Source organism: Protopterus annectens, chromosome 11.part0 (genome assembly GCF_019279795.1).
Source record: "Protopterus annectens isolate FY-2018-M chromosome 11.part0, PAN1.0, whole genome shotgun sequence".
NCBI classification, from domain to species: domain Eukaryota; kingdom Metazoa; phylum Chordata; order Ceratodontiformes; family Protopteridae; genus Protopterus; species Protopterus annectens.
In genome coordinates this window covers 8,415,238-8,442,628 of record NC_056745.1, presented here as the reverse complement: position 1 = coordinate 8,442,628, position 27,391 = coordinate 8,415,238, and the positions used below count along the sequence as shown (strand labels likewise).

At 44.1% G+C, this 27,391-nt stretch overlaps 1 protein-coding gene across 2 annotated transcripts in view; it reads left to right on the top strand.

Moving 5' to 3' along the window:
- The window catches only part of LOC122815112 (zinc finger protein 260-like), a 743,919-nt gene that overhangs the window by 511,217 nt on the left and 205,311 nt on the right, over nucleotides 1–27,391 (top strand). Inside the window, exons 6-7 of one of the 2 annotated variants that reach the window (XM_044087356.1) lie at nucleotides 5,045–5,167; nucleotides 11,575–11,613. In XM_044087356.1, the coding sequence (XP_043943291.1) occupies nucleotides 5,045–5,167; nucleotides 11,575–11,613 (162 nt within the window). The remainder of the gene's footprint in view (nucleotides 1–5,044; nucleotides 5,168–11,574; nucleotides 11,614–27,391) is intronic. The other variant, XM_044087357.1, reaches the window with a different exon arrangement.

Here is a 27,391-nt window from a genome sequence, read left to right as displayed (position 1 = left end):
TTCTTCTGATCAGGAATTTTCTGTTCCACCCTATGAGGATTCTGATGCAGAAGAATCCATCCCATCTGCATCCCCTCCTGAGGATTACTCTTTTGGAGAAACCTTGCATACTTTAAGGGAACATTTTCACTGTGAGAGTCAGGATTTCTCTGAATCAAAAAAGAGGCTTAGGGATTTCCTCCTTCTTCCTCAGCATAGGCCTTTGGCAGTACCTCCTGTATTAGACATTGTTGATGATGTGTTTTCGGAATCAAGCTTGGCTCCTGATTCCCTAACTCTGGCTCCTAGTAAGCCAGACAGATATTACAGGGTTCCTGACTCCCACAAATTTCTAGTCAAAAATCCTGCTGCTGATCCTGAGACTCACAGGGTCCCAAAGGTGTGAAGGCCTCTACAGCCAAAAATCCTACCCCCTCTGATAGAGATTCCAGGGCGCTGGATAGATGGGGAAATAAGGTTTACATGTCTGCAACCTTGGCAATTAGGGCCTTAAACTGCCAGTTTCATATGCTTAAATATCAACAGCATGTTATGGGCTCATTGAAACAGAAAATGATGTTGATTTCTGATTGTGTGGAAAATAAAGAATTACAGGAATTTTTGCATTCCGCAGAACAGGTTGGAAAGCATACTTTGCAATGTGGTTTTGATTCCTTGGAGGCCTCCTGCAGGGCTGCAGTTACTGGATCTGTGATTAGAAGGCATGCCTGGCTCAAGGAGCAAAATCTGCCTGATCATGTTAAAACTAAATTGTTGGATGCCCCCTTGCAGCATGATACTCTGGTAATAAGGCAGAAGTGGTTTTAAAGAAAATAGAAGACAAAGCTAAATCTGTGCAAACTGTAAAAGATTTCTTACAAGTGCAGCCACCCAGGTTCAGTAGGCACTGGCCTACTAAAATTTGGTCCTTTCCTGTGTCAAGCAGAGTCACTCAAGGCAAATCCAGGAGCTCAAAAGGCTCTAGATACCAATCACAGGGTTCTTACAGGTCAAAGTAATGGGGTGCCTGCACCTCCAAATCTGGAGGAAACAAAGCACAACCCTACAGTAAGCAGTCTCAATGACTTCCCTCTACCTTCACCAAACACTTATCTTTTGGCAGGCCCCTTGGGGGGTAAATTAGCACTTCATCCTCAAAATTGGCAGTTAATTACCCAGGACAAGTGGGTATTAAACATAGTATCCCAGGGGTACAGATTTCATTTCCATACTTTGCCAATTCCAAACGGTTGGCCAAATCTGCCACAAAATCAGTGGGCATAGGCTCAGAAACAAGTTATGTCCCTCATGGATATGGGGGCTATTCAACCAGTACCAGAAAAGGAAAAGGTTTTTATTCAAGACTTTTCCTGGTACCCAGAAAAGACGATGCCTGGCGTCCTATACTGGACTTATTGATTTTGAACACGTTCCTGGACATTCCAAAATTCAAAATGCTGACTTTACAACAGCTACTGCCTATGCTGGGCAGGAACGCTTGGTTAGTGACTCTAGACTTAAAAGAGGCGTACCTGCATATACCAATAAGGGAATCATGCAGAAGATACCTCCGCTTCAAGGCAGGATTTTTGCATTACCAGTTCTCTGCACTGCCCTTTGGCTTATCTACTGTGCCCAGGGTCTTTACAAAGTGCCTGGCACCAGTAATTACATTCTGCAGACAAATAAGCATACAAATGTATCCTTATCTGGACGACTGTCTCATTCAAGCAGAGGACAAGGACACTCTTCTTCAACATCTGGTGTTTGTAAAAAAGGCTTCTAACATGCCTAGAGTACACAATAAATGAAAAGAAATCCCAACTTGTACCCTGTCAAATAATTACATTCCTGGGTGCAGGCTTGAATTCAACTGCCCAGATGGTTTACCTTACGCCAGACAAACAAAGGCAACAGACAACATACTTCAAACAAATGGCAACAAAAACCCAATTATCTGCAAGACAAATTCTGCAGGCTTTGGGGTTCATGGCATCCTACATTCTAATTCCATATGCGAGACTGCATATGAGGAAACTTTAATGGTACCTAAAAAGCTTATGGAGTCAATATTGTCACAGTCTGGAAACAATGATTCCTGCCATTCCCTGCCTACAACAGGAGTTTCTTTGGTGGGCAGAGACATGTCACCAAAACAAGGGACTGTCATTCACTCTACCCCCTGCCACCCAAACCCTAACTACAGACGCATCAGACTATGCTTGGGGCGGCACACCTGGCGGGAAGATGCATTCAGGGCAAATGGAGCCCAAAACAAATGCATCTGCATATCAACCAGAAAGAGATGCTAGCTGTTCAGAATGCTCTGACAGCCATCAAGGACTTACTTCATCCAGGACAACTACTGATAAAGACGGACAACACCACAGCTGTGTGGTACATAAACAAGCAGGTAGGTACACATTCCTACCCCCTTTGCAGACTAGCCATGGCATTGTGGAACACAGCTTTGACTTACCAAATACATCTTCAAGCTCAATTCCTGCCAGGAAAACAAAATACTCTGGCAGACTACCTAAGCAGAAATCTTATGGACCCACACGAGTGGAAACTGGATCCACAAATCTTCAGCATGTTAACACAGGAATGGGGGAGTCTAGACATAGATCTATTTGCCTCTCCCCAAAATTGTCACCTGGACAAATTCTGCACAAGGACTTATCATAGACAAGCATGGAAAGTGGATGCCCTATCCTTCAATTAGAAAAAAACTATCAGTCTATACCTTTCCCCCTCTGCCTCTGCTCTCCAAGGTTTTACTGAAGGTCAAACAGGAAAAAACAAAAATGATCCTAGTTGCTCCGGACTGACCTCGCCAGCACTGGTACCCAATTTTAAGGAATATGTCTCAACTCCCTCCTTGGTACTTGCCTCTAATACCTCATCTACTGTCTCAGCAGAACAATCAAATTCTGCACACTCCGCTCCAAACTCTGAACCTGGCAGCATGGTTGATCATTTAATTATTCAAACAACACCTCTCAGTAAATCTGTGATGGATGTCATTTTGGAAGCCAGAAGGCTTAGTACTAGAAAATCTTATGCTGATAAATGGAAGAGATTCTGTGCTTGGAACCAAGCACAAGGAACGGCTACAGCAAAGCCCAATATCCCTCAAATTTTACAATGTTTGACTGAGATGCTTGACAAGGGCCTATCATTTTCTTCAATAAAAATCCATGCCTCTGCCATCTCGGCTCATTACAACACGGAGCCTCCCCTCTTTTCTCATCCTCTGCTTAAACAGTATCTTAGAGGGGCCAAAAATTTAAGGCCTCCCAGATCATCACCGATTCCTGCATGGGACATCAATTTTGTGCTGGAAAAACTCACCCTGCCTCCTTTTGAACCAGCAGCTACTGCGGATATAAAAGTTTTATCTTGGAAAACAGCTTTCCTCTTGGCAATCACTTCAGCAAGAAGGGTTTCAGAACTACAGGCTCTCACGGCTGTGGAGCCTTTTATTACATTTTACCCGGACAGGGTGTCCCTCGGGACCAATCCTTCTTGTGTGCCTAAGGTGGTATCCAGTGTGGCTCTTAACCAAACAATTCACCTGCCAACATTTTGCCCAAATACGCAGAACAATGGGGAGCGGATTCTGCATTCATTGGACGTACACAGACAACTAAGATTCTACTTAAACAGGACCAAATCTATAAGAAAGTCTGAGCAACTACTGGTGGCATTTGCTGCAGGATCAGAGGGGAAGGCTATATCAAAGCAGACTGCTTCTAAGTGGATAAGCCACTGCATTCGTTTCTGCTACTTGCACCATGGTAAACCTGTGCCCAAGGGGACCAGGTCACATTCCACCAGGGCTGCCTCTACCACGGCAGCTTTTCTCAGAGGAGTTCCAACCAAAGACATTCTAGAAGCTGCTACTTGGAGCTCTGTTCATACCTTCACAAAGCATTATCATTTGCCTCTCTTCTCCAAATCCAGGGCAGGCTTTGCCACTGCAGTTCTGCAGGGCCTTATAGCTGCTCCTAATGCTGTTTAGTTCCTTCCTCCCATCCATAGCTTTGGGATTCTACCCAAATGTAATGACTGCAACAGTGAAACACGAAGAACATTGTACAGTTGTGTACACTTACTATAAATGTAGATGTTCGAGTGTATTCACTGTTGCAGTCTGGGTTACCCACCCGCCATCCCCCTTTTTCTATAACTTCTCTTTCCTTCACTATATTCTAAAGCCTTTGTGGTGTATTTGCTTTTAGATGAAGGTAAAGTTTATGTTGTTAAAAGTGCATTTATATATATATTTCTGTTAATTTATATATAGATATAGATATAGATATAGATATATAGATAGATATAGATATAGATATATAGATATAGATATATAGATAGATATAGATATAGATATATACATAGATATAGATATAGATATATAGATAGATATAGATATAGATATATAGATAGATATAGATATAGATATATAGATAGATATATAGATATATAGATAGATATAGATATATATATATATATATATATATATATATATATATATATATATATATATATATGTATATATATGTATATATGTGTGTGTGTGTGTGTGTGTATGTGTGTGTGTGTGTGTGTGTGTGTGTGTGTGTGTGTATGTGTATATATATATATATATATATATATATATATATATATATATATATATATAAAATTTGCTCCCCATTTGGGGGACACCTGACATCTGGGGCAAGAAAAACTGAATAAAATGGCATCGGCTGCATGTTTTATACCCCTGACGACTTGACGTCATGGAAGAAGAGACAGCAACCGACGCAGGACCCCCAAGACTTTGTTATTCAGGCCGACTGAAGGCAACCTGCCAGCAGATTACCCAAATGTAATGACTGCAACAGTGAATACACTTGAACATCTACATTTATGGTAAGTGTACACAACTGTACCATACTGCTCTGTGTACTATATTTTAAATCCCCTGTCAAACATTTTATGATGAAGTGATGAGCTCAGCATTACAGCAGATCTGGAGTGGAATTTTAAGTTTATTGTTTCTGCTGCTTTTCTTGTACAGGAGACAAGCTTCCAAAGGAAAACCTGGTGGTGCTGACTAAAAACCATGAGAAACCAGTACATGCGACTGTGGAAGAAGCAGAACCCCAGGATCAGAAAACTGTATCTGATGAGACCTCCGGCAGTAAGTATCTGAGTGGATTATGAATTGGTCTAGTTTAAGAACAAGTTAAGAAGTTGGTGAAGGACAGTGCAAGGATGTAAATGTATGATAATGTCAGAAAAGAGAATTAAAACTATCAGCTGTTATTGATATTTCCAGTTTTTACATTTGTGTTTAAACAGTCAGCAGTTACTGGCTTCTTGGTCTGTTAACTGGAGTAGTTCTTCATGACCAGGCTGCTAGAGTTCCTGCCTGCTAACTCTTTTGGGGGTTGTCTTGTATTTTGAGGTTCAGCTGCTTGTAGCTTAATTGCTTGCACTGTCTGTACATATATTTGCTCCAAGTTTATGTGACCTCAGAGACAGTCTATGTGTAGTTCAGAGGTGCGCAGGCAGAACTTCAAGGTGGGCATCCAAAGGGTCTTGACCTTGAAAGTGTATATTTGTTAAACTTGCTGCCATGCCATTCACTAGTATGTCTTGGTGATGTGGTGATCAAGTGAGTTAGTGGCACAGGAACACTTTGAGTTAAAGGAAAACTCCACCCTCAAATGAAAAAAACATTTTTTTTTCATTCTGTCTTTCCTGACCTATTTTAATGGTTCCGTGTTATATGATCAAAGACGCATTCTTTCGAATGCGTCTTGATAGAACTTAAAAGCACGAAATATTAAAATACCGAAACAGCATATAACCAAATTCTTTCCCTGGGAAGGAAATTGCTTGGCTGCCTTCATTATTTTGCCGTTTTTCATCACTGTAGTGCGATCTCGAAGTTGGTATATTTAAGTAGGGGGGTGGGGGGCACAGCCCCCCTCTTTATGTATTTTTTTTTTCTTTTTTGGAATAGCAATTTTTTCCCTGGGAAAAAAAATCGCTGTTCTAAGAGTTCGGGATTGTAAGCTTTTGCTTACATGGGGTTGATAAATCAGTGTTCACTTTTTTAAGCGTTCGCTGATTTAATGTAGACTCATTTTTAACACCCCAAAATCACTCTGAGTGCTTTATTTGTCATTTTAGCCTGTTTTCCACAACGTGGCTACCAGTGGGGTTGCTGTATCAACGTGATCTTGTTCTTCCTAAACCCTTTATTTTTCCCATAATACTTTGTATGACTCATGCCAGACATAAGGAAGTAACTTTGAATTCCCGTGCCATTGACATATAATGGGATTTGGGAGGGTCACTGTTCTTTCCTTCACTTTCTGTTAAAGGACTGCTTTTTTTCCGTCTCTAATCACTTTCATTTATGTTTGGCTCATACCTTTTTTTACACTATACTTAGAAGTTATCCAGCTACAGCCAGAAAAGTGACTAAATTGCTGGCCTTTGTTCAGTGTTTTCTTTTGTAGTCTAAGATGAATTGATTCTGCAAGGGTCTCAAAGTGCAATGACAGTTTTAACACCTCTGCAGTAGTGCGGGGGAGGGGGACTCTCATTTCCTCTCTCTCTAACTTTTAATGCTGCGGTAATGCTACTCTGCTACTGCATACATACCGCATGCTTCTCTCATCCTCGCCAGTCTAGCCCCATGGGTTTGGACATTGACCTCATGATCACGGGCAGCTGTGGAAAAAACAGAACAGAATACCATTATGAATACCCGTTTTGCCTGTATTCAGCTTTTAAGTCTTGCAAGTACTCTTTGTAGTTGATACTTACACAGGTGTGATGTCTGCAGTCCTAAATTCCCCTGATCTGATCCAGTGGTCGAGGATATCCCTCAACCTTCTCTGTAGGCCATTGTAATTATGCCTACATTGGTCAGCAGTGTGCAGGATGCTGGTGACATTGGTTATAGCCTGGGCTAAACTATCTCAAGCTTCCAGCTTATACTGGGAGCCAGAATAGCCCCCCCCCACAGAAGCCTGGCACTATGGTTAAATAAGAGTCCAGTAAAAATCTTGAACTTCTGGACACCCCATCTCTGTACCCTAAACTTGACACCTTCCCCACAGATGCCTGCCATGTCTGCAGTGCATCTAGAGTAATGGAGACTGAAGCTTTTCCACCATTTTCACTTATTGTGTTTACTGGGAGTGTGCACACTGTTTGAAACTGTTGCGTTCCACTTACCATCACTTAACGCCATTCTTGGCTGTGAGAACCCCAGAGCACAGTGCTAGCATGATGGTAAGCGAAAAGCAACAGTGACAAGCATTGAGGCATTACATAATTGCAGTCGCAATTTCAAGGTTATTGGATGTACAGGCAGTTGTGTATGTATGCTAGGCAAATGTGAAGGCCATGCCAATCCAGATAACAGAAATATATTAACAAGAATATAGTACACGGTATACCCACAGTCATACATGTAATAATAAATGTGATAATACATAGATATGTACATAAATTTTATTTTATTTTACATTTGTTTACCGGGATAGTCTGACTGGACACAGGTCCATTTTCCACGGAGGCCTGGGGGAGAAAAGTTCTAGTTTGCATACATCAATCAGGAAGAAACAAAACATAATCGAAGAATAGCAAGCAGTGCATAGTAATCAGCTCCAGATAACATATATCAGTCAAGAAGAAACACGCAACTCATAATAGCATGCAGTACATAGTATTCGTATGAATGTATATTATTTTTTACTATCAGTGGGATTAATCTAAAAGTCACACATTGTAAACGAGTCACTCCTGACAGTACTTTATATGGTATTAGTATAGAATTCACGGATTGTAAACTATGTCAGATGTTGAAGGTAGTTAAATTGTTACGAAATAAAAAGGTGAAGCAGCATAACAGAGTACTGACACTAAGTGGGAAAATAGAAAATAAGTTTGCAGTGAGCATAATGACCGGAGGTGGCAAAGTAGTGTCTCAGTCCTCATACTTATAATAATGACTGGAGGTGGCAAATTAAAGTAGTGTCTCAGTCCGCATACTTATAATTCATATCAGCTCCAATATGTCAGATGTTATAAGTGAGAGCAACTGTAATGGGCAGTGGAACAGCAGTAAAAGTGTATGGAATTTGTTGTATTCTAACCCAGGGCCATATGTATGGCAGTCTTACACTTAACCTGTTGCCAGAAGAAGGTTGAGAAAACACTTGTCTGTGTTACAGTTCATTGCTGTTAACTGCAGTGTCACAGCAGTAAAACAAAGGTTACACACCCTGTAGTAGAACCTAGGGCCATCTGTACTCCAGCATTACACTTGCACCTGCTGCCACAGGACTAGTTACATGACTTTCCCTATTTACTAATTTTTTAAGGTCTCACTGTTAATTGCCACTCAGCATTGCTTAGCAGGTTTGCGCAATGGCCAGTAGTATTAATTGAATGCATCCAGTTTCTTTTTTTGACTGTCTGGGTCCTGTCTGCTTCCTGGGTGCCAGTTGTCAATTTTGCAGCCAAACCCGATGTTCACTTTTCTCTGGTTCCCGTGTTTGTGCTGAGGCACATCGCGCAAACACTGCCCCCCCCCCCACACACACACACACATAAAAAGGGAGAGGACATGCATAATAGAAAATGTTAGTACACATGAGATATTTCTACATAGGTCTGGATTTGAACTCTCACTCTAGTGCACCTTCAAAGCACAGGATGGGAGCATTATCCCTCTTTGCCACACAAACAGCTTTGCAGCAGTGAACTGAACTCAGTCTACACACAACCTACTGCAATAGCATTTATGGCATTATCATATCATATAAATGTTATTTCTACATTTATTAGTTTTGGATGTAGTGCACCTAGTAATCAAACAACCTTTTATGATTATTGCTTGCAAATATACATCTCTGTCTTACATTTCTGTGTTTGCTGGCAATTATTCATTTATTTGAGCAGTAATCTGCAACATGCAGTGTGTAGGCCATTCTATATCATTGGCCTTAAAATGTGTTAGGATAGTAAGTGGAAATAATATCATATGGAGTTGCCAACAAATGAAGGGCAGGTTTGGTATGAAGGAACACAACCTCTGACTTGTGTGCTTCTTACTTACATTTCCAAACTTACATCTAACATTTTGTAGGTCTAACCTGCCACACCTAGTGGAAAGTAAGGCAGCCTGCAGTGCTGTTGTGTTTTCCTTCTACCAACCACTAATCGTTCACAGTTACAATCCATTAAAACCAAATACTAAAGGAGTACCTGCACTATGTTTGCATCTCCTACACAGATCCATTTTTTTAATTCAGCAATTCTAATGAGTTCACCTCATTTTCATCTTCACTGTGCTAACAGCCCTGAATCTACACCATATAAAAAAGTCAACAGTGTAGCTGGGCAAACTGATGGTGAGGGAACTTGTTTATGTTGAGGAGACTGCACATAATGTTATTTAAAGGAGTACTGAACTTCCGAGGGTATACTTCCATTTGGTCAGCTGCATATGCTGAAATGTATTTAAGAAGAATCTGAAGCAAAGGCTTTTAAACTTTTATCTGTATGCATTAGTTAGAAGTGTACTGATGGAGTGGGCATGTTTTGCCAAGCCATTTCATAGGTATACATGATTGCAAGTATATAAAAATGAAATGTGTGATAAATATGTACAAATGTTTCGGGGAAGAGTTCCGTTGATAGCGCATGTAGCATTTCAAAGATGGTTTGTTAGCAAAATGTGCAATTTTCCTGTTGTTTTTGGGGGGGGGGGGTAAAGGTGAGTTGCTGTAATGACACAAACAAGGACACGTTGCTCTTGTTACTCTCCTTGTTTTGTGGCACGTTGCTCTTGTTACTCTCCTTTTGTGACATGTTGCTCTTGTTACACTCCTTGTTTTGTGACGCGTTGCTTTTGTTACTCTCCTTGTTTTGTGACACGTTGCTCTTGTTACTCCTTGTTTTTTGACACGTTGCTCTTGTTACTCCTTGTTTTGTGACACGTTGCTCTTGTTACTCCTTGTTTTTTGACACGTTGCTCTTGTTACTCCTTGTTTTGTGACACGTTGCTCTTGTTACTCTCCTTGTTTTGTGACATGTTGCTCTTGTTACTCTCCTTGTTCTCTGACATGTTGCTCTTGTTACTCAACTTGTTTTGTGACATGTTGTTCTTGTTACTCCTTGTTTTGTGACAAGTTGCTCTTTGTTTTGTGACATGTTGCTCTTATCTCCTTGTTTTGTGACACATTGCTCTTGTTACTCTCCTTGTTCTCTGACATGTTGCTCTTGTTACTCTCCTTGTTCTCCGACATGTTGCTCTTGTTACTCTCCTTGTTTTGTGACACGTTGCTCTTGTTACTCTCCTTGTTCTCTAACATGTTGCTCTTGTTACTCTCCTTGTTTTCTGACATGTTGCTCTTGTTACTCTCCTTGTTTTGTGACGTGTTGCTCTTGTTACTCTCCTTGTTTTGCATCCTGCCTCTCTCATTCCTGTTTCACATCTGTAAACTGCTGTATGTTTCTACAGGGGGTAATGCTGAGTGTCTATTTTTGATGTTTTGTCTGAAATCAAATATTTAGTACTTATGTGATACTTGTGTGTTATCCTTCTTTTGCCTTTTAGGACACCTAGGAGCATGCCACCCAGGTGTGCCAAGACCCCCCTTCACCAATGCTGAGAACCAGGTCATAGTGAATCCCTTTAGGCAATGTGGTGCTTTTCTTCTGGAAAGAGGCCAGGGGGATATGGCACATAGGATGCAAATTTGGCAACAGATAGTTACGGATCTGATAGCCATGGGTGGCCACAACAGGACATAAAAGCAAGTGTGCCACACAGCCACTAACATGATCATGCATGTTGGAGAGCAGCTGCAGTGGGTTGTTACCAGATGGGTAGAGGGGGGAGGGCATGCTAGGGAACCACCACTGAACACCAATTGAAGAGTTTCTGGCCGATGTCTGGGGTCCAGACCATTCAAGGGTCTGTATTAAATCATCGAAGACCCTCTTTGACGAACTGCATTTCATTGGAAATGCCATTCATCGAATTCCGCTGTTGTGGGGGGCACCCGCTAATTATATATACCAACTGCAAGATTGCACTACAGTGAGGAAAGGACAAATTGTGCGATCTTTACTGTACAGTGATCTCCGTATGAACAGTTCAGTGAATGGCATGTTCGATGTAAGAGCACTGAAAATGCCATTCGCTGGACTGAATTTTCAATGATTTAATATAGACCCACAGCTCAAAGGAGAGTGCAGTATAACATGTCCTGGATGTTGGAGCAACAGTTACAGAGATAACAAGTGCGACCAGGAGGAGCTTCCAGGTAGGCTTTGGTATCTCAACAGTTGAATACTGTTGTATAGTGAAACAATTGAAATCAGTATGTTACTTCTATGTCACATGTATTTTTTTTTCGGGGGGGGGGGGTACAATTATTAGCTTAGGTTTGAGTTGACAGCCACACTGTTGTTGAAAGTATACTTAGTGGACATATAAAGGGGTAGAAGTATTACTCCCTGTATTACTTTTAATTGTGATGATGTTGCCCTTATCTCTTGCTTAACTTCTTCCAGGCCCTTCTGAATTGCATAGGAGACTCTCATCTGCAGATGGTAAGCCAAAACATTTTTATGTCAGTACTACTGAGCAATTAAAAGAAATATTTTAGTGTATGTTGTTGATGTCATGCCTGTTGTGTGTATTGCTGTGTCCATGATAGTGGCGTTGCTGTTAGTTTGGTAGCATATATTGGACTACAGTACTATTCATTTTGTGCTGTCTTTCTTGCTTTTTATCACAGGTGATCATGACAGTGAAAGTGTGAAACCTCTGCCGCCTGATGGCAGTGTATCAGCAGATGCTAACGATGGGTGGTCAAACTGATGCACAGTCGGACACTGAGGTTGACATGCAGCCATCCCCTGTAATTCCATTGGGCACAGCCTGTAGGCCTACACCTACCTATTCCAGGGAGCCCTCATGTATTGGACAGGTGGAGGACGATACCATTGATCAGGGAAATATGGCTACTGTGGCTTCAGTGCCTGTTGACTTTGACCATAGCCAAAGCACACAGGAGGGGTTGATGGGGTGCTTTGAGGGGACCTGATGTCCCTCCTCCACCTGGTGCAGGTATTTCTTCCCGTGCCTTCAGCATACATTTAGGGTTGTCATGGAGGCACAGGCACATTCCCATAAGTGCTACAGACAAATGCTAAAGGTTGTAGAGGTGGCATAGGCTGACGTGTGACTCCACTGTGTTTCCAACTCAGTGGATCGGGTAAATGACCATTGGAACTTAGTGTATGTGATGGAATGTCTGCCGGGAGGGGAATAGCATCTTTGTTAGGCATAGGTCAGCCACATCATCTGCTGTCAGCCAATGTGGCCATGCCTGATCACATTCCCATGGTGGCAGTACTTCCACTGCTGCATCAATGAGTTTGCTGTCCGTACTCAGACATAGTAGGCCATGGGGTCATGGTCCTGGGCATCCCTGTGAAGGGAGCTCATCCAGCAGGCATCAGTCACATTCAGGTAGCAGTAGTGCATTTGACTTTGGGTGTTGACGTGCCCATACAGCTCCTGGCAAAGCCAGTTGTCATGTTCGGGGACAACAGTGATGAACTGCCACCCCTACCATGTACAGCTCACACCTGTCCGACATACCAAGACATAGAGCTAGCACAGAACTTGGCTGTGTTCATGCAGACACACACCAGTTTCACCTAGAGGACCCCTACAGACACACACACACTGCAGTAACACATTTTGTCTCACTGACCATTTGTTGGTTTATCCAAATGTCTGCCTGCTTCTCTTTCTTACTCACACACACACTTACTGACCTTTTGTGTCTCCCTAGGCTTCCTAGCCCCCGGTTTCCTTTCTTTTGGATTCAGGGATACATAAGCTTAGTGTCTGATGCTTAGGGTGCATAGCTAACTTAATGCTTTAGTATATCTGCATTTGTGGTGTTGAATTGGTAATTGTACCTTTGACTTGTATTGGGCTTGGAAAGTTACAGTTGATAACATCACAATTTCTTAGCTTTATAGTGAATGATCTTGTGAAGTCTGAAACTGCAGTGTGTATCATTACTTTCTAACTTCTCTCTCTAATGATTTTCCAGTACAAGGCAGATGGTGTTAACCTGAGGGCATGTGGTGGTCATCACTACTTTTGAGAGGTATGACTGTGAATTGTTGATGCCTGAGGCCTACTACTTAGTAACAGACACATATAAGTTAAATACATTTGTGTTACATGTTAGTCATTTCTGTACAAATCTGCTACCTGTTACTTGGCTATTGAATCAACTAATGAAGTGCAAGGGTTATGCCAGGCATGTCGAAGACATGCAGCCATTCTATATCACTGGCCTTAAAATGTCTTAGGATAGTAAGTGGAAATAATCACTCCAGGTTCAGGACTTACCTATATCATTGGCCTTAAAATGTGTTAGGATAGTAAGTGGAAATAATATCATTCCAGGTTCAGGGCTTACCTTGTAAATGCAGCAGTTGCCACAGTTTTAGTCCAGGGCTGACTCTTGTCTGATGCAAGCAGTATACAAGCCAATACACGGGGAGATAAAGGTTGCCTGGCATCAATGTCAGTATAGGTATGTGTGTAGGAGAAAGACTTTAGCTCCTAAGGTGCTGAGTGAGAATGGTATGCATTGTCTCTTAGCCAATACAAGGGCATATTGAGCACACCTATGTCTGCATTAAACCCACAGCAGCTGGTGATTCCCCCTCTGATTCCTCATCTGCCTGTGCGCCCTTGGCCTTGGTGGTGGAGTGTTGTGTCCCTTCCTTTTGCTGATCCTGCTGAAGCGGTTTACTCAGGATTATGTTGTGTAGCATGGTGCTTACTGTGAATTACATGTCTGTGGATTGTACTGTAGGGCTCCCCCAGATGTAGCTAGGTTAGCGGAACCATGACTAGCCCAAACACATGCTCTGATATTTCTGTTTTGAGAGTGTATGCCTCATTATAGCATTCTTCTGTGGGTGTGTGTGAATTTCTGATGGGTGTTATCAGCCGCGGTTCCAGTGCATAGCCTGCATCTCCCTGTAGCTGACCCTGTGGGATATCCCTCCTAGCAAACATCTGGTTAGAGTTGGGAGTTGTGCCAGATATGAGTCGTGATAACCGCCACAGTTGCCAGTGCACACATTTAAGATGATTCCATTGGCATTACATATGACTTGGCAATTGATAGAGTGGTAGCCCTTTCTGTTTATGTAGAGCCTACCCTGTTCCCCAGGTGGTGCCTTCATTTCTATATATATGCAGTCTGTGGCACCCAGTACTTCAGGGTAGTGTGCTACACGGTATAAGTCCTGCATATTTCTGGACCTCTCCTCAGAACTGCTGGAAAAACATGTGGTCACTGGCATGTTGGAGCATAGCATTCAGGAGGATCCTGGATGCTGATGCCTGTGACACCCCCAGTGTGCCCCCTGTTGGGCTCTGAAAAATACCTGTAGCTAAGATTCTAAGGACTACACATACCTTTGTCTTCACTGAGGTGGGTTCCCTCTGTTGGCTCTGGCTCTGAGCAAAGAACGGCAGAGGTCGCAGAGTTCCTGTCCACCCTGTAGCACTCTACAATTTCCACACCATGTAGGTTGTGAAAAGTTAAACAGGGTGTGAAATCTCTTTTTTTCTCACCCTAGCTTTATTAGCAGCAGTAGCACTGGCTTCAGCCTGTAGCACATACTAACGAATTAAAGCGGCAACAGCCCTAACGTTTTGTCCGTGTCAACTTCTTTCAGTGGTTGTATTCCAAAGGTTTTAGAATCGCAGGAAAAACCAGCATGGAGTCTACATGGATGCTTTATAGCTTGCTGGATAGCTCCACCTTGTTGGCTTGGTTTATTAGCACGCAGTTCGGCTGCTTATGCTGTAATTAGCTTGCCACTGTGTTTACCTTGTTTGCGCAGTGCTGTGCGCCTCTACACAGTGCTTACTGAATGTAAAATGTGCTGAGTGCGCCTCACACCACGCACACTTGTATGCTTTATTGAACCCCTCCCTCTACTCTGCTCACTTTCTTCGTTAGTCTGTCAGCTGTAGATTTTACCTCGGAACAGTTTAACCCCCCACCACCAGAGTTTCCTGATGTTTGTGATGAGTATCCCTTGCAGTTAGGAATGTCCTCATTATTTCGCCTTATACTACTGCAGAACACACGTCTTCTCACCTTTGGGGTTAAAAAAAAGTACTCGTTTCCCCTGCATTCAGGATAAGGTAGTACAATTAAAGAACTTTTAGTGATGCAACATAAAAAGACATTTGACTATCTTTAAAATGTAATGTTAAATAAAGAATAAAAAAATACTGATAGGAGAAGCTACCTTACTTTGATTATTCATTCAGTAATCTTCAGAACCATGCTGAGAATAAAGGAAAGGACCTTTTAATGCCTGCGGGGACGACGCAAAAAGTGTTTTCTTATATTTAGCAGTGTAAGTTACAAAATGACTTTCTGTTACAGTATTACACATTTAATTGCATAATAAAAGTTAATGTACATTTAAAACCGTACACACTGATTTGCCCATTGTAAATTCAGCATTACCCGCAAGAAAAAGCCAGGCAGTGGTATTAGCTGAAAACAAATAGATAGCAGCCTTCATGATGTTTATCGTGTTACACTGCTGCAGTCATTACACTTGGGTTATCCTGCCGTCAGGCGGTTTCCCCAGTCAGCCTGAGTTCCAAAGTCTTGGTCTGGCGTCGGTTGCTGTTGCCTCCTCCATGATGTCAGTGCGACAGGGGTATATAAGATGCAGCTGACGCCATTTTCTTCAGTCTTTCTTGCCGCGCGGTGCCCGAAGCAAAAGCAGTTCACAAGTGCCAGTTGGCCGACTCCTGAGATTTTCGAATCCAGAACCGAAGTCTTCTACAAAGCTAAGTACCCTGTTGGGGAAACTTTTTTTTGCCTCAGACCGATGTCCGTAAAAGTTAATAACTGTATTTCTTGTGGGAAGCAAATACCTCCTAAGGATTTCCATTCTTATTTTATCCCATGCCTGGGCCCAGACCACGACGTCACTGGTTGTCTGTTCTGTGCTAGGTATAACAAGCGCACTATTAAACGTCTGTTTGATTTTGCCCGACATTACTTTGCGCTTTTTATGAACTGCGGTTGTCGTAAGTTCCGACGGCATGGTGTAATTAAAGTTTCTGCCAAAGACAGGCATCCGATTCCCAAAACTGACGAGGCCTCTTTTAGGCCAGTCGCCGGTTCCCCGGTTTTCAGCGAGGCACCTTTGCAGCCCCTGATGACTGCTTCTGCAGAACCACAGGATCCACCGACTCCCTCGTGGAGATGGCTGGGCCATCGGGCACACTAGTTTTACAGACTACCGAAACCGACCCTGCTGAGGGATCCAGAGTACAGGAGCAACCCTCAGCTTCAGAGGGTGTCTTCAGGCCTACTCAGCTAAGCATTAAACCCTCTTCTAAGTCTAAGCCTCCATTAAAAACAAAGAAACAAATAGTCTCCAGGACAGGCCTCCATGCCTAAGAAACAAATGCTTAAAATGGCCGAAGACCTAATCCCTCTGATCAGGGGGTCCCACCCCCCACCTGATAAAAGGCCTAGACAGGATGCAGACTGACTCATCCAACCAGGTGTCCATTTCCTCAGATTCATCCTCAGACCTAGGTTATTCTTTACCCCCTTATGAGGATTCTGATGCTGAGAAATCAATTCCATCAGCCTCTCCACCAGAGGATTATTCTTTTTGGGAAACCTTACACACCATGAGGGAGCATTTCCATTGGGAAGGCCAGGATTACTCAGAATCCAAGAAAAGGCTCAGAGATTTCCTATTATTACCTCAACACAGACCCCTTGCTATTCCGCCAGTGCTAGATATTGTGGATGATGTGTATACTGAATCCAGCTTAAATCCTGATTCCTTACCTCCAGCAAAACCAGACTGGTATTAGAGTCCCTGACTCACATGTATAAAAGCCCTGTGGCAGACCCAGAAATTATTTCTCAGGGAACCAAAGGGGTTAAGGCCTCATCAGCAAAGAATCCAGTACCCTCTGACAGAGATTCCAGAGCATTACACAGATGGGGAAAGAAAGTATATACGTCTACAACTCTAGCAATGAGAGCCTTAAATTGCCAGATGTCCTTCAAGGATGCATCTGCAGTCATAACATATGGGTTGTCCTGCCTCAGGCAGCCCTTCGGTCGGCCGGATTCCAAAGTCTGGGTCTGGCCTCGGCTGATGTCGCACTTTCCCCGACGTCCGAGCGTCTGGGGTATAAAAGCATCAGCCAACGCCATTTTCCTCAGTCTTTCTTGCCACGCGGTGCCCAAAGCAGAAGCTGTTCACAAGTGCAGGTCGGTCAGATCCAGTGAATTCAGCTACCGAAGACTTCGAAAAAGCTAAGTACCCCGTTGGGGACTCTTTCTTGCCTCAGCCGATGTCAGACAAAGTAAATAATTGTTTAACTTGTGGGAAACAAATACCTCATAAGGATTTCCATTCCTACTGCCTTCCTTGCTTAGGCCCAGACCACGACGTATCGGCCTGTTCAGCCTGTGCTTCCTTCAACCGACGAACTCTTAGACGTCGGTCGGAGTTTGCAGAGGATTTTTTTGGGGCCAGTTTTGCGTATAAACTGCCGTCGGAGACTCCGACATCGCATTTGGTGAAAAAACGGAAGGACAAGGACCGACACTCGCGGCCCGCGGTTTCGGCTGAAACCACGGTAAGGCCTACCGCGAGTGTCTCGGTTTCGGCTGAAACCGAGTCCTCGGAGATTCCTTCTTCCGAATCCATTCAACCGACCACCGCGGCCCGCGAGGCCCCGGCTGAGTCGGCTACCGAGCTACCTACCAAAACCAGTGTCCAGGAAATGTCCGACACCATACCTTTGGACATTTCTACTCCTGCACGTGGGGCAGCCAGGCCCCCTGCTTCCATGTCCATTAAGGCCTTTTCTAGGGCTAAAGCTGCTAAACTTTCTAAAGCTTTGCCTCCCAAAACTACCTCCCAGAGGCCTTCCTCTAGTTCTCAGATCCTCACCCTTGCAGAGGACCTTATTTCTTTAATTAGAGGTTCACAACCTCACCTGGACAGGGCCTCTCACCCTCCACCAGACAAAAGGCCCAGGACTGTCCCCTCTGACCCACACTCTTCAGATGAGTCCACGGATGGATCTGAGTTATCAGACCACCAGAAGGAGGCTTATTCGCCCTATGAGGATTCTGATGCTGAAGAATCTATCCCTTCGGCCTCCCCTCCTGAAGAGTTTTCCTTTGGTGAGACTCTACACTCCACGAGAGAGCATTTCAATGGCAAGGTCAGGAATTCTCTGATTCTAGAAAAAGATTTAAGGACCTTTTTACATTTGCCTCAACATAGGCCCTTAGCTATACCTCCTGTTTTGAATGTAATTGATGATGTGTACAATGATGTCAGTACAGCCCCTGATACTCTCCCTCCGGCCCCTGCCAAACCTGATAGATACTACAGGGTCCCGGATTCTCATTTCCATCTGTATAAAGCCCATTCTGCAGACCCAGAAACTATTTCTCAGGGCCCTAAAGGGGTTGCGGCCGCCACTGCCAAAAATCCTCTACCCTCCGAAAGAAAGTCTAGAGATTTAGAGAGATGGGGAAAGAAGGTATATACTTCTGTAACTCTTTCCGTCAGGGCATTAAATTGTCAATTTCATATGATACAGTACCAAGAGTATTTGTTAGATGAACTGAATAAGAAACTTTCTTCTCCTGAACTCCTTGACCGTAAATCCCTTCAGGATTTGGTACACAACTCACAGCAGGTTAGTAATCATTTCTTAAAATGTGGCTATGATGCATTGGAGGCTTCATTTAGGTCAGCTATGACTGGGGCAGTTATTCGTAGGCATGCCTGGTTGAAGGAACAATCTTTGCCAGACCATGTTAAAGCTAAACTCCTGGATGCTACAATGGAGAAACAAAATTTATTTGGCTCCTCTGCTCAGGAGGTCTTAAAAAAGTTTGAAGAAAAGGCAAAATCTGTGCAAACAGTTAAGGATTTCCTGCAAGTACAACCACCAAGATTCAGCAGAAACTGGCCTACTAAGAAATGGTCCTTTCCAGACTCGGACAGAGCCCAGAGAGGCAGGAACAGACGCCCCAGAGGCAGAAGCCAATCGAAGGGCTCCTACAGAGGCCGTCAGTGGCAGCCTGCCAACCAGAGGAGTAGTGCAACAGCAGCAACAACTACTACTACACCAGGACAGGCTCAATGACTTTACTCTGATTCCGCCTACCAGGGCTCAACTGGAAGCACCCTTGGGCAGAAAGCTTGCTTTATTCTCAAAAAACTGGCATTATATTACAAGGGACACATGGACACTGCAAATAATAGACAAAGGATACAGGTTCCACTTCCACACTTTGCCAAAAGGAAACGGAATGCCAAACCTACCACCAAATCAGAGGGCAGAGGCTTTAAAGCAGATCAACAACTTGCTTCAAATGAAAGCTATAGAAAAGGTACCACTTTCAGAACAAGGCCAAGGATTTTACTCCAGACTATTCCTTGTACCAAGAAAAGAAAATCAATGGAGGCCTATTCTCGACCTGTCCGCACTGAATGCTTATCTCATTGTGCCAAAATTCAAGATGCTGACCCTACAGCAACTTCTTCCCATGTTGGGCAAGGAGTCTTGGCTGGTGACTCTAGATCTCAAGGAGGCATACCTGCACGTCCCTATTCGACCAAGTTGCAGAAGACACCTCAGATTTCTTGCAGGATCAGAGCATTATCAATTCTCAGCATTGCCCTTTGGCTTATCTACTGCGCCCAGAGTATTCACGAAATGCCTGGCATCAGTAATTGCACACTTCAGACTTCAGGGGATTCAAATCTACCCATATCTGGACGACTGCCTTATACAAGCGGACAGCAAGGGAAGTTTGATAAAGGACTTGGCCTATGCCATCCACCTGCTACAGGCCTTTGGGATACACAGTCAACATCCAAAAGTCAAGACTTGTTCCATCCCAAAGGATAACCTTTTTGGGTGCAGATCTGGACACAACCACCCAAATGGCCTTTCTCACAGAAGAAAAACAAAAACAACTTCCGGATTACTTCATGATTCTGACAAGACAAACTCAGCTTACTGTAAGGAAAATCCTGCAGGCCCTGGGTTACATGGCATCCTGCATAATTCTGATACCACAGGCCAGGCTGCATATGAGAAAATTACAATGGTACCTAAGGAGTGTATGGTCTCAACACAGTCACAGTTTAGAAACTTTGATACCAATCATTCCTTGCCTTCAAAAGGAGTTCCTGTGGTGGGCTCAGGCCTGCCAGTCCAACAGAGGGTTGCCTTTCAACAAACCAAAAACAAAACAAACCATCACCACGGACGCTTCAGACCGAGGATGGGGAGCACACATGGAGGGCAAATGTATCCAAGGCCTATGGTCTCAAGGGCAGCTGCGCATGCACATAAACCAAAAGGAAATGCTGGCAGTGATGCATACAATCGAGGCTTTCAAACCCTTCCTCCATCAAGGCCACCTGTTAATAAGGACAGGCAACACCACGGTCATGTGGTACATAAACAAGCAGGGAGGCACACACTCCTACCCTCTCTGCCGGCTGGCTATGAATCTCTGGGAGCTATGCCTGAACCTCAGTATCCAACTACAGTCCCTGTTCGTGCCAGGAAAAGAGAATACACTGGCAGACAGCTTAAGCAGAACTACCATGGATGCACACGAATGGATGCTGCACCCAGACATCTTCCAACTCATAGCAAAGACATGGGGAATGCCGGAGATAGATCTGTTTGCCTCCCCCCTCAACCATCAACTGAAGACATTCTGCTCAAGGACATACCACCCACAAGCTTGGAGGGTGGACTCTCTCTCTCTTTCAGCTGGAAAGCTCTAAAAGTATAGGCCTTCCCACCTCTCCCATTAATGTACAAGGTTCTACTGAAGATCAGGGAGGAACAGCCAAGAGTGATTCTGATAGCTCCAGACTGGCCAAGGCAACACTGGTATCCACTATTGAGGAGCATGTCACAGGCAAAACCATGGCCTCTTCTTCTGACGCAGAACAATTTCAAGATCATGCATCCCAACTTGAAAACATTGCAGCTAACTGCCTGGAAAATTCTTTAAATCCCAATCAAAATGTTTTATCACAGAGAGTGAAGGACATTATCATGGAAGCTCGCCGGCCTTCCACAAGGAAGACGTACTCAGCTAAATGGAAAAGATTCCTCATTTGGAACACATCAAAAGGCTCAGATGTGACAGTGGCAAGCATGACACATATTCTGGAATACTTAGCAGAATTGTTCCACAATGGCCTGTCCTATTCTTCCATTAAGATTCATGCCTCAGCAATTTCAGCAGAATACAATGTGGATCCGCCTATCTTCTCACACCCTCTCCTCAGGCAATTTCTGAGAGGGATCAAAAATATTAAACCTCCAAGAAAACCCCCTCTACCTGCTTGGGATCTCAACTTTGTGTTGGAGAAACTAACACTTCCTCCTTTTGAACCAGCAGCATCAGCGGATCTACAGTTTCTGTCTTGGAAAACTGCATTCCTTCTGGCAATAACTTCAGCAAGAAGAGTATCTGAGTTACAAGCATTAATGGCAGTACAGCCATTTCTTATCTTCCATCAGGACAGAGTTTCACTAAGAACCAATCCTACTTTTATGCCAAAGGTGGTATCTAGGGTATCCTTGAACCAAGTTATTCACTTGCCTACATTCTTCCCAAATCCACAGAATAGAGGGGAAAAACTTCTGCACACCCTGGATATACACAGACAACTACGCTACTACTTGGACAGAACTAAAAGTAGCAGAAAAACTGACCAACTCTTTGTAGCATATGCTACTGGGGTGCAAGGAAAAGCAATTTCCAAACAGACAATTTCAAAATGGATAGGAAATTGCATTTGATTTTGTTACTCCTTTCATGGAAAGACAGTTCCTGCAAACATCAGACCTCATTCCACAAGGGCCACGGCCACCACTACAGCCTTCCTACGAGGGGTGGCTACCAAGGACATTTTAGAAGCTGCTACGTGGAGCTCCGTGCATACATTTGCCAAACATTACAATCTACCTTTATACTCCAGATCCAGAGCAGGTTTTGCTACTGCAATCCTGCAGGGGATCTTAACTACACCATCCTTTTCTTAGTACCTCCTCCCCCAGATTGGCTTTGGTATTCTACCCATATGTTATGACTGCAGATGCATCCTTGAAGGACATAGTACAGATGTCCTTCAAGGATGCATCTGCAGTCCTAACAAATGGGTTGTCCTGGCCTCAGGCAGCCCTTCGGTCGGCCGGATTCCAAAGTCTGGGTCTGGCCTCGGCTGGTGTCGCACTTCACCCGACGTCATAGCTGCAGTTCTTCGGGTATAAAGGCATCAGCCGACGCCATTTTCCTCAGTCTTTCTTGCTGCGTGGCACCCGAAGCAGAAGCTGTTCGCAAGTGCCGGTCGGTCAGATCCAGAGATTACTACTACCGAAGACTTCTAAAAAGCTAAGTACCCCGTTGGGGACTCTTTCTTGCCTCAGCCGATGTCAGAAAAAGTGAATAACTGTTTTAACTTGTGGGAAACAAATACCTCATAAAGACTTCCACTCTTACTGCCTACCTTGTTTAGGCCCAGACCACGACGTAGCAGCTTGTTTAGCCTGTGCTTCCTTCAACCGACGGACGCTTAGACGTCGGTCGGAGTTTGCCGAGGAGTTTTTCGGCTCTGCTTTTGCTTATATCATGCCGTCGGAGACTCTGACTTCGCATTTAGCTAAAAAGCGTAAGGAAAAGGACCGACACTCGCGGTCCGCGGTTTCAGCCGAAACCGCGGTTAAGCCAACCGCAAGTGTCTCTGTTTCGGTTGAAACCGAGTCTGCGGTTCTTCCTTCGGCCGAAAGCATGCCTCCTACTACCGAGGCCTCTTCCAGCATGGCTGAATCTGCTACTGAAATTCCTCCTGCTCTTACAGTTTCTCAGGATTTATCAGATACTATTCCCCTAGATGTATCTACTCCTGCACGTGGAGCTGCTAGGCCCCCTGCATCCATGTCAATTAAGGCCTTTGCCAGGGCTAAAGCAGCTAAATCTTCCAAGGCCGTGCCTACTAAAGCCCCCTCTCACAGGCCTAGCTCTAGTACTCAAATGCTTAGTCTAGCAGAGGATCTCATTTCTTTGATCAGGGATCCCAGTCTCACCCTGATAGGGCTTCTCAACCCCTCCAGAGAAGAGGCCTAGAGCAGAACCCCTGAGCCAGTTTCCACTGATTACTCCTCAGCCGAATCAGAAAATACAAACCCTCCTGAGGGCCCTTATTCTCCATATGAGGACTCTGATGCAGAAGACTCCATTCCTTCTGCCTCTCCTCCTGAGGAATTTTCCTTTGGGGAAACCCTGCATGCTATGAGGGAACAATTTCAATGGCAGGGTCAGGATTTCTCAGACTCTAGGAAAAGGCTTAGAACTTTTTTGCTTTTGCCACAGCATAGGCCTTTAGCCATTCCTCCAGTACTTACAGTTGTGGATGATGCATTTAATGATGCTTGTACTGCTCCTGATTCACTCCCTCCGGCCCCTGCTAAGCCCGACAGATACTACAGGGTTCCGGACACACATAATCACTTGTATAAGGCTCCTTTTGCAGATCCTGAAACTGTTTCACAGGGCCCCAAAGCGGTAGCAGCTACCTCTGCCAAAAACCCACTCCCCTCTGAACCTTGGAGAGATGGGGTAAAAAAGTTTATACTTCTGCAACTCTTTCGGCTAGGGCCTTAAACTGTCAATTCCACATGATTCAGTATCAGGAATTTGTTAGATCAGTTATCTAAAAAGCTGTCCTCACCTGAACCTTTAGACCGAAAGTCTCTTCAGGAAATGGTACATAACATACAGCAGGTCAGTAATCATTCCTTAAAATGCGGCTATGATGCACTGGAGGCCTCCTTTAGATCAGCTATGACTGGTACAGTGATCAGAAGGCATGCATGGTTAAAAGAGCAGTCCTTACCAGACCATGTAAAATCAAAGCTCCTAGATGCTCCCATGGATAAACACAATTTGTTTGGCTCTCCTGCACAGCAAGTGCTTAAGAAGGTGGAAGAGAAAGCAAAATCTGTCCAGACAGTCAAGGATTTCTTACAAGTCCAGCCTCCAAGGTTTAGTAGGAACTGGCCTTCCAAGAATTGGTCCTTTCCAGACTCCAACAGAGCACAGAGAGGCAGGAATAGGCGCACAAGAGGCAGAGGTCAATCCAGAGGTGCCTACAGAGGACGTCAGTGGCAGCCTAACAACCAGCGAAGTACTGCTGCAGACCCAGCCACTACCACTTTCACAGGACAATCACAGTGACTTGGCTCTGAAGCCGCCTACCAGGGAACAACTAAGAAGCACCCTTAGGCGGAAAGCTAGCCTTATTTTCAGTAAACTGGCATTGCATTACAGGAGACAAATGGATTTTACAGACAATAGACAAAGGTTACAGGTTTCACTTCCATACTCTACCAAGGAAGAGAGGAATGCCAAACCTACCTCCAAATCAAATGGCAAACGCTCTAGAACAAATAGACAACTTAAAAAGGATGAGAGCTATAGAAAAGGTACCATCTATGGAACAAGGGCAAGGATTTTACTCCAGACTTTTCCTGGTGTCAAGGAAGGAAAATCAATGGAGACCTATTCTAGACCTGTCCACACTGAACACATACCTCATTGTCCCAAAATTCAAAATGCTGACTCTACAGCAGCTTCTTCCCATGCTGGGCAAGGAGTCTTGGCTGGTAACTCTAGATCTCAAGGAGGCATACCTGCACGTCCCCATACGACCAAATTGCAGAAGATACCTCAGATTTCTTGCAGGATCAGAGCATTATCAATTCTCAGCATTGCCTTTTGGCTTATCTACTGCGCCCAGAGTATTCACGAAATGCCTGGCATCAGTAATTGCTCATTGCAGGCTTCAGGGAATTCAGATTTACCCTTACCTGGACGACTGCCTGTTACAAGCGGACAACAAAAACAAATTAACAAAAGACTTGAAATGGGTCATTCATCTACTGCAAGCCTTGGGATACACACAGTCAATATAAAAAAGTCAAGGCTGTTGCCATCCCAAAGGATAACTTTCTTGGGTGCAGAACTGGACACATCAAATCAAATGGCATCCCTCACAGCAGAAAAACAAAAGCACCTTCCACTCTACTTCATGGCATTAACAACGCAGAACCAGCTTACAGCAAGGAAAGTCCTGCAAGCCCTGGGTTACATGGCATCCTGCATAATTTTGATCCCACATACCAGACTGCATATGAGGAAGTTGCAATGGTACCTCAGGAATTTATGGTCTCAGCACAAGCACAGCCTAGAAACCCAAATTCCAATAATTCCATGCCTGAAGCAAGAATTCCGATGGTGGGCTCAGGCCTGTCAATTGAACAAAGGACTGCCCTTCCACAGCCCTCAACCAAGCCAGACTATCACCACAGACGCCTCAGACCTTGGTTGGGGGGCACATGCTGGACAAGTGCATACAAGGCTTATGGACTCAAGACCAGCTAAACCTACACATAAACCAAAAGAGATGCTGGCAGTAAAACTGGCAATTCAGGCATTCAGACCGTTTCTCCAACAGGGACAATTGCTGATAAGGACGGACAACACCACAGTTATGTGGTATATCAACAAACAGGGAGGCACACATTCATATCCTCTATGCCGGATGGCAATGGATCTCTGGAATGTGGCCCTAAGCCTCAACATACAGCTCAAGGCAATATTTGTGCCAGGGAAAGAGAACATACTAGCAGACATCTTAAACAGGACTACCACGGATGCCCACGAATGGATGCTGCATCCAGACATCTTCAAATCCATCACAAGGAAGTGGGGACTACCAGAAATAGACCTATTCGCATCCCCACACAATCACCAATTGAAAAAATTCTGCACAAGGACATACTACCCACTTGCTTGGAAGGTGGACTCCCTATCTTTCAGTTGGGAAAACCTGACAGCATATGCATTCCCACCTCTTCCTTTGATGCACAAGGTGCTATTGAAGATCAAAGAAGACCACCCAAGGATCATCCTGATAGCTCCAAACTGGCCGAGGCAGCACTGGTACCCACTACTGAGGAGTATGTCTCGGGAACTCGCATGGCCTCTACCCCAGGTTCCTTTACTGCTAACACAGAACAACTTCAAAACCCTGCATCCGAACCTGAAAACACTGCAGCTAGCTGCTTGGAGCATTGCATAAGACAAAATAACTCAGATTTATCTCAAAGGGTTAAAGACATTATCTTGGAAGCTCGCAGACCCTCAACAAGAAAAACTTACTCAGCGAAATGGAAAAGATATCTCTTTGGAGTGCAGCAAAGGGCAAATGTAGCACTGGTAAACATAGCTAACATCCTGGAATACTTAGCAGAGCTTTTCCACAATGGCCTGTCTTACTCTTCCATTAAGATTCATGCGTCAGCTATTTCAGCAGAATACAACATGGATCCTCCAGTCTTCTCTCATCCTCTACTCAGGCAGTTTCTGAAAGGAATCAAAAATGTAAAGCCACCAAGGAAGCCACCATTGCCTACATGGGACTTGAACTTTGTGCTAGAAAAGTTGACACTTCCCCCTTTTGAACCAGCAGCAACAGCAGAATTACAGTACTTATCATGGAAAACTGCTTTCCTGCTTGCAATCACTTCAGCAAGAAGGGTTTCTGAATTACAGGCATTAATGGCAGTGCAACCCTTCCTTATCTTCCATCAGGATAGAATGTCCATGAGAACTAATCCTACCTTTATGCCAAAGGTGGTCTCCAGGGTATCTTTAAACCAAGCAATCCACCTGCCTACATTCTTCCCCAACCCACAGAACAGGGAGAAAGACTGCTGCATACCTTGGATGTGCATAGGCAATTGCGCTACTACCTGGACAGAACCAAGAACAATAGAAAAACTGACCAGCTTCTGGTAGCATATGCCACAGGCATGGAAGGAAAAGCAATTTCAAAACAGACAATCTCAAAATGGATAGGAAATTGCATTAGATTTTGTTATTCTTATCATGGAAAGGCAACTCCAGAGAATATCAGACCTCACTCCACAAGGGCTACAGCCACTACTACAGCTTTTTTACGAGGAGTGGCTACAAAAGACATTTTAGAGGCTGCTACTTGGAGCTCCGTGCATACATTTGCCAAGCATTGTAATTTACCCTTATACTCCAGATCCCGAGCAGGTTTTGCCACTGCTGTTTTGCAAGGGATCTTAACTACACCATAATCTGGTTAGGGCCTCCTCCCCCAGTTTGGCTATGGTATTCTACTCATTTGTTAGGAC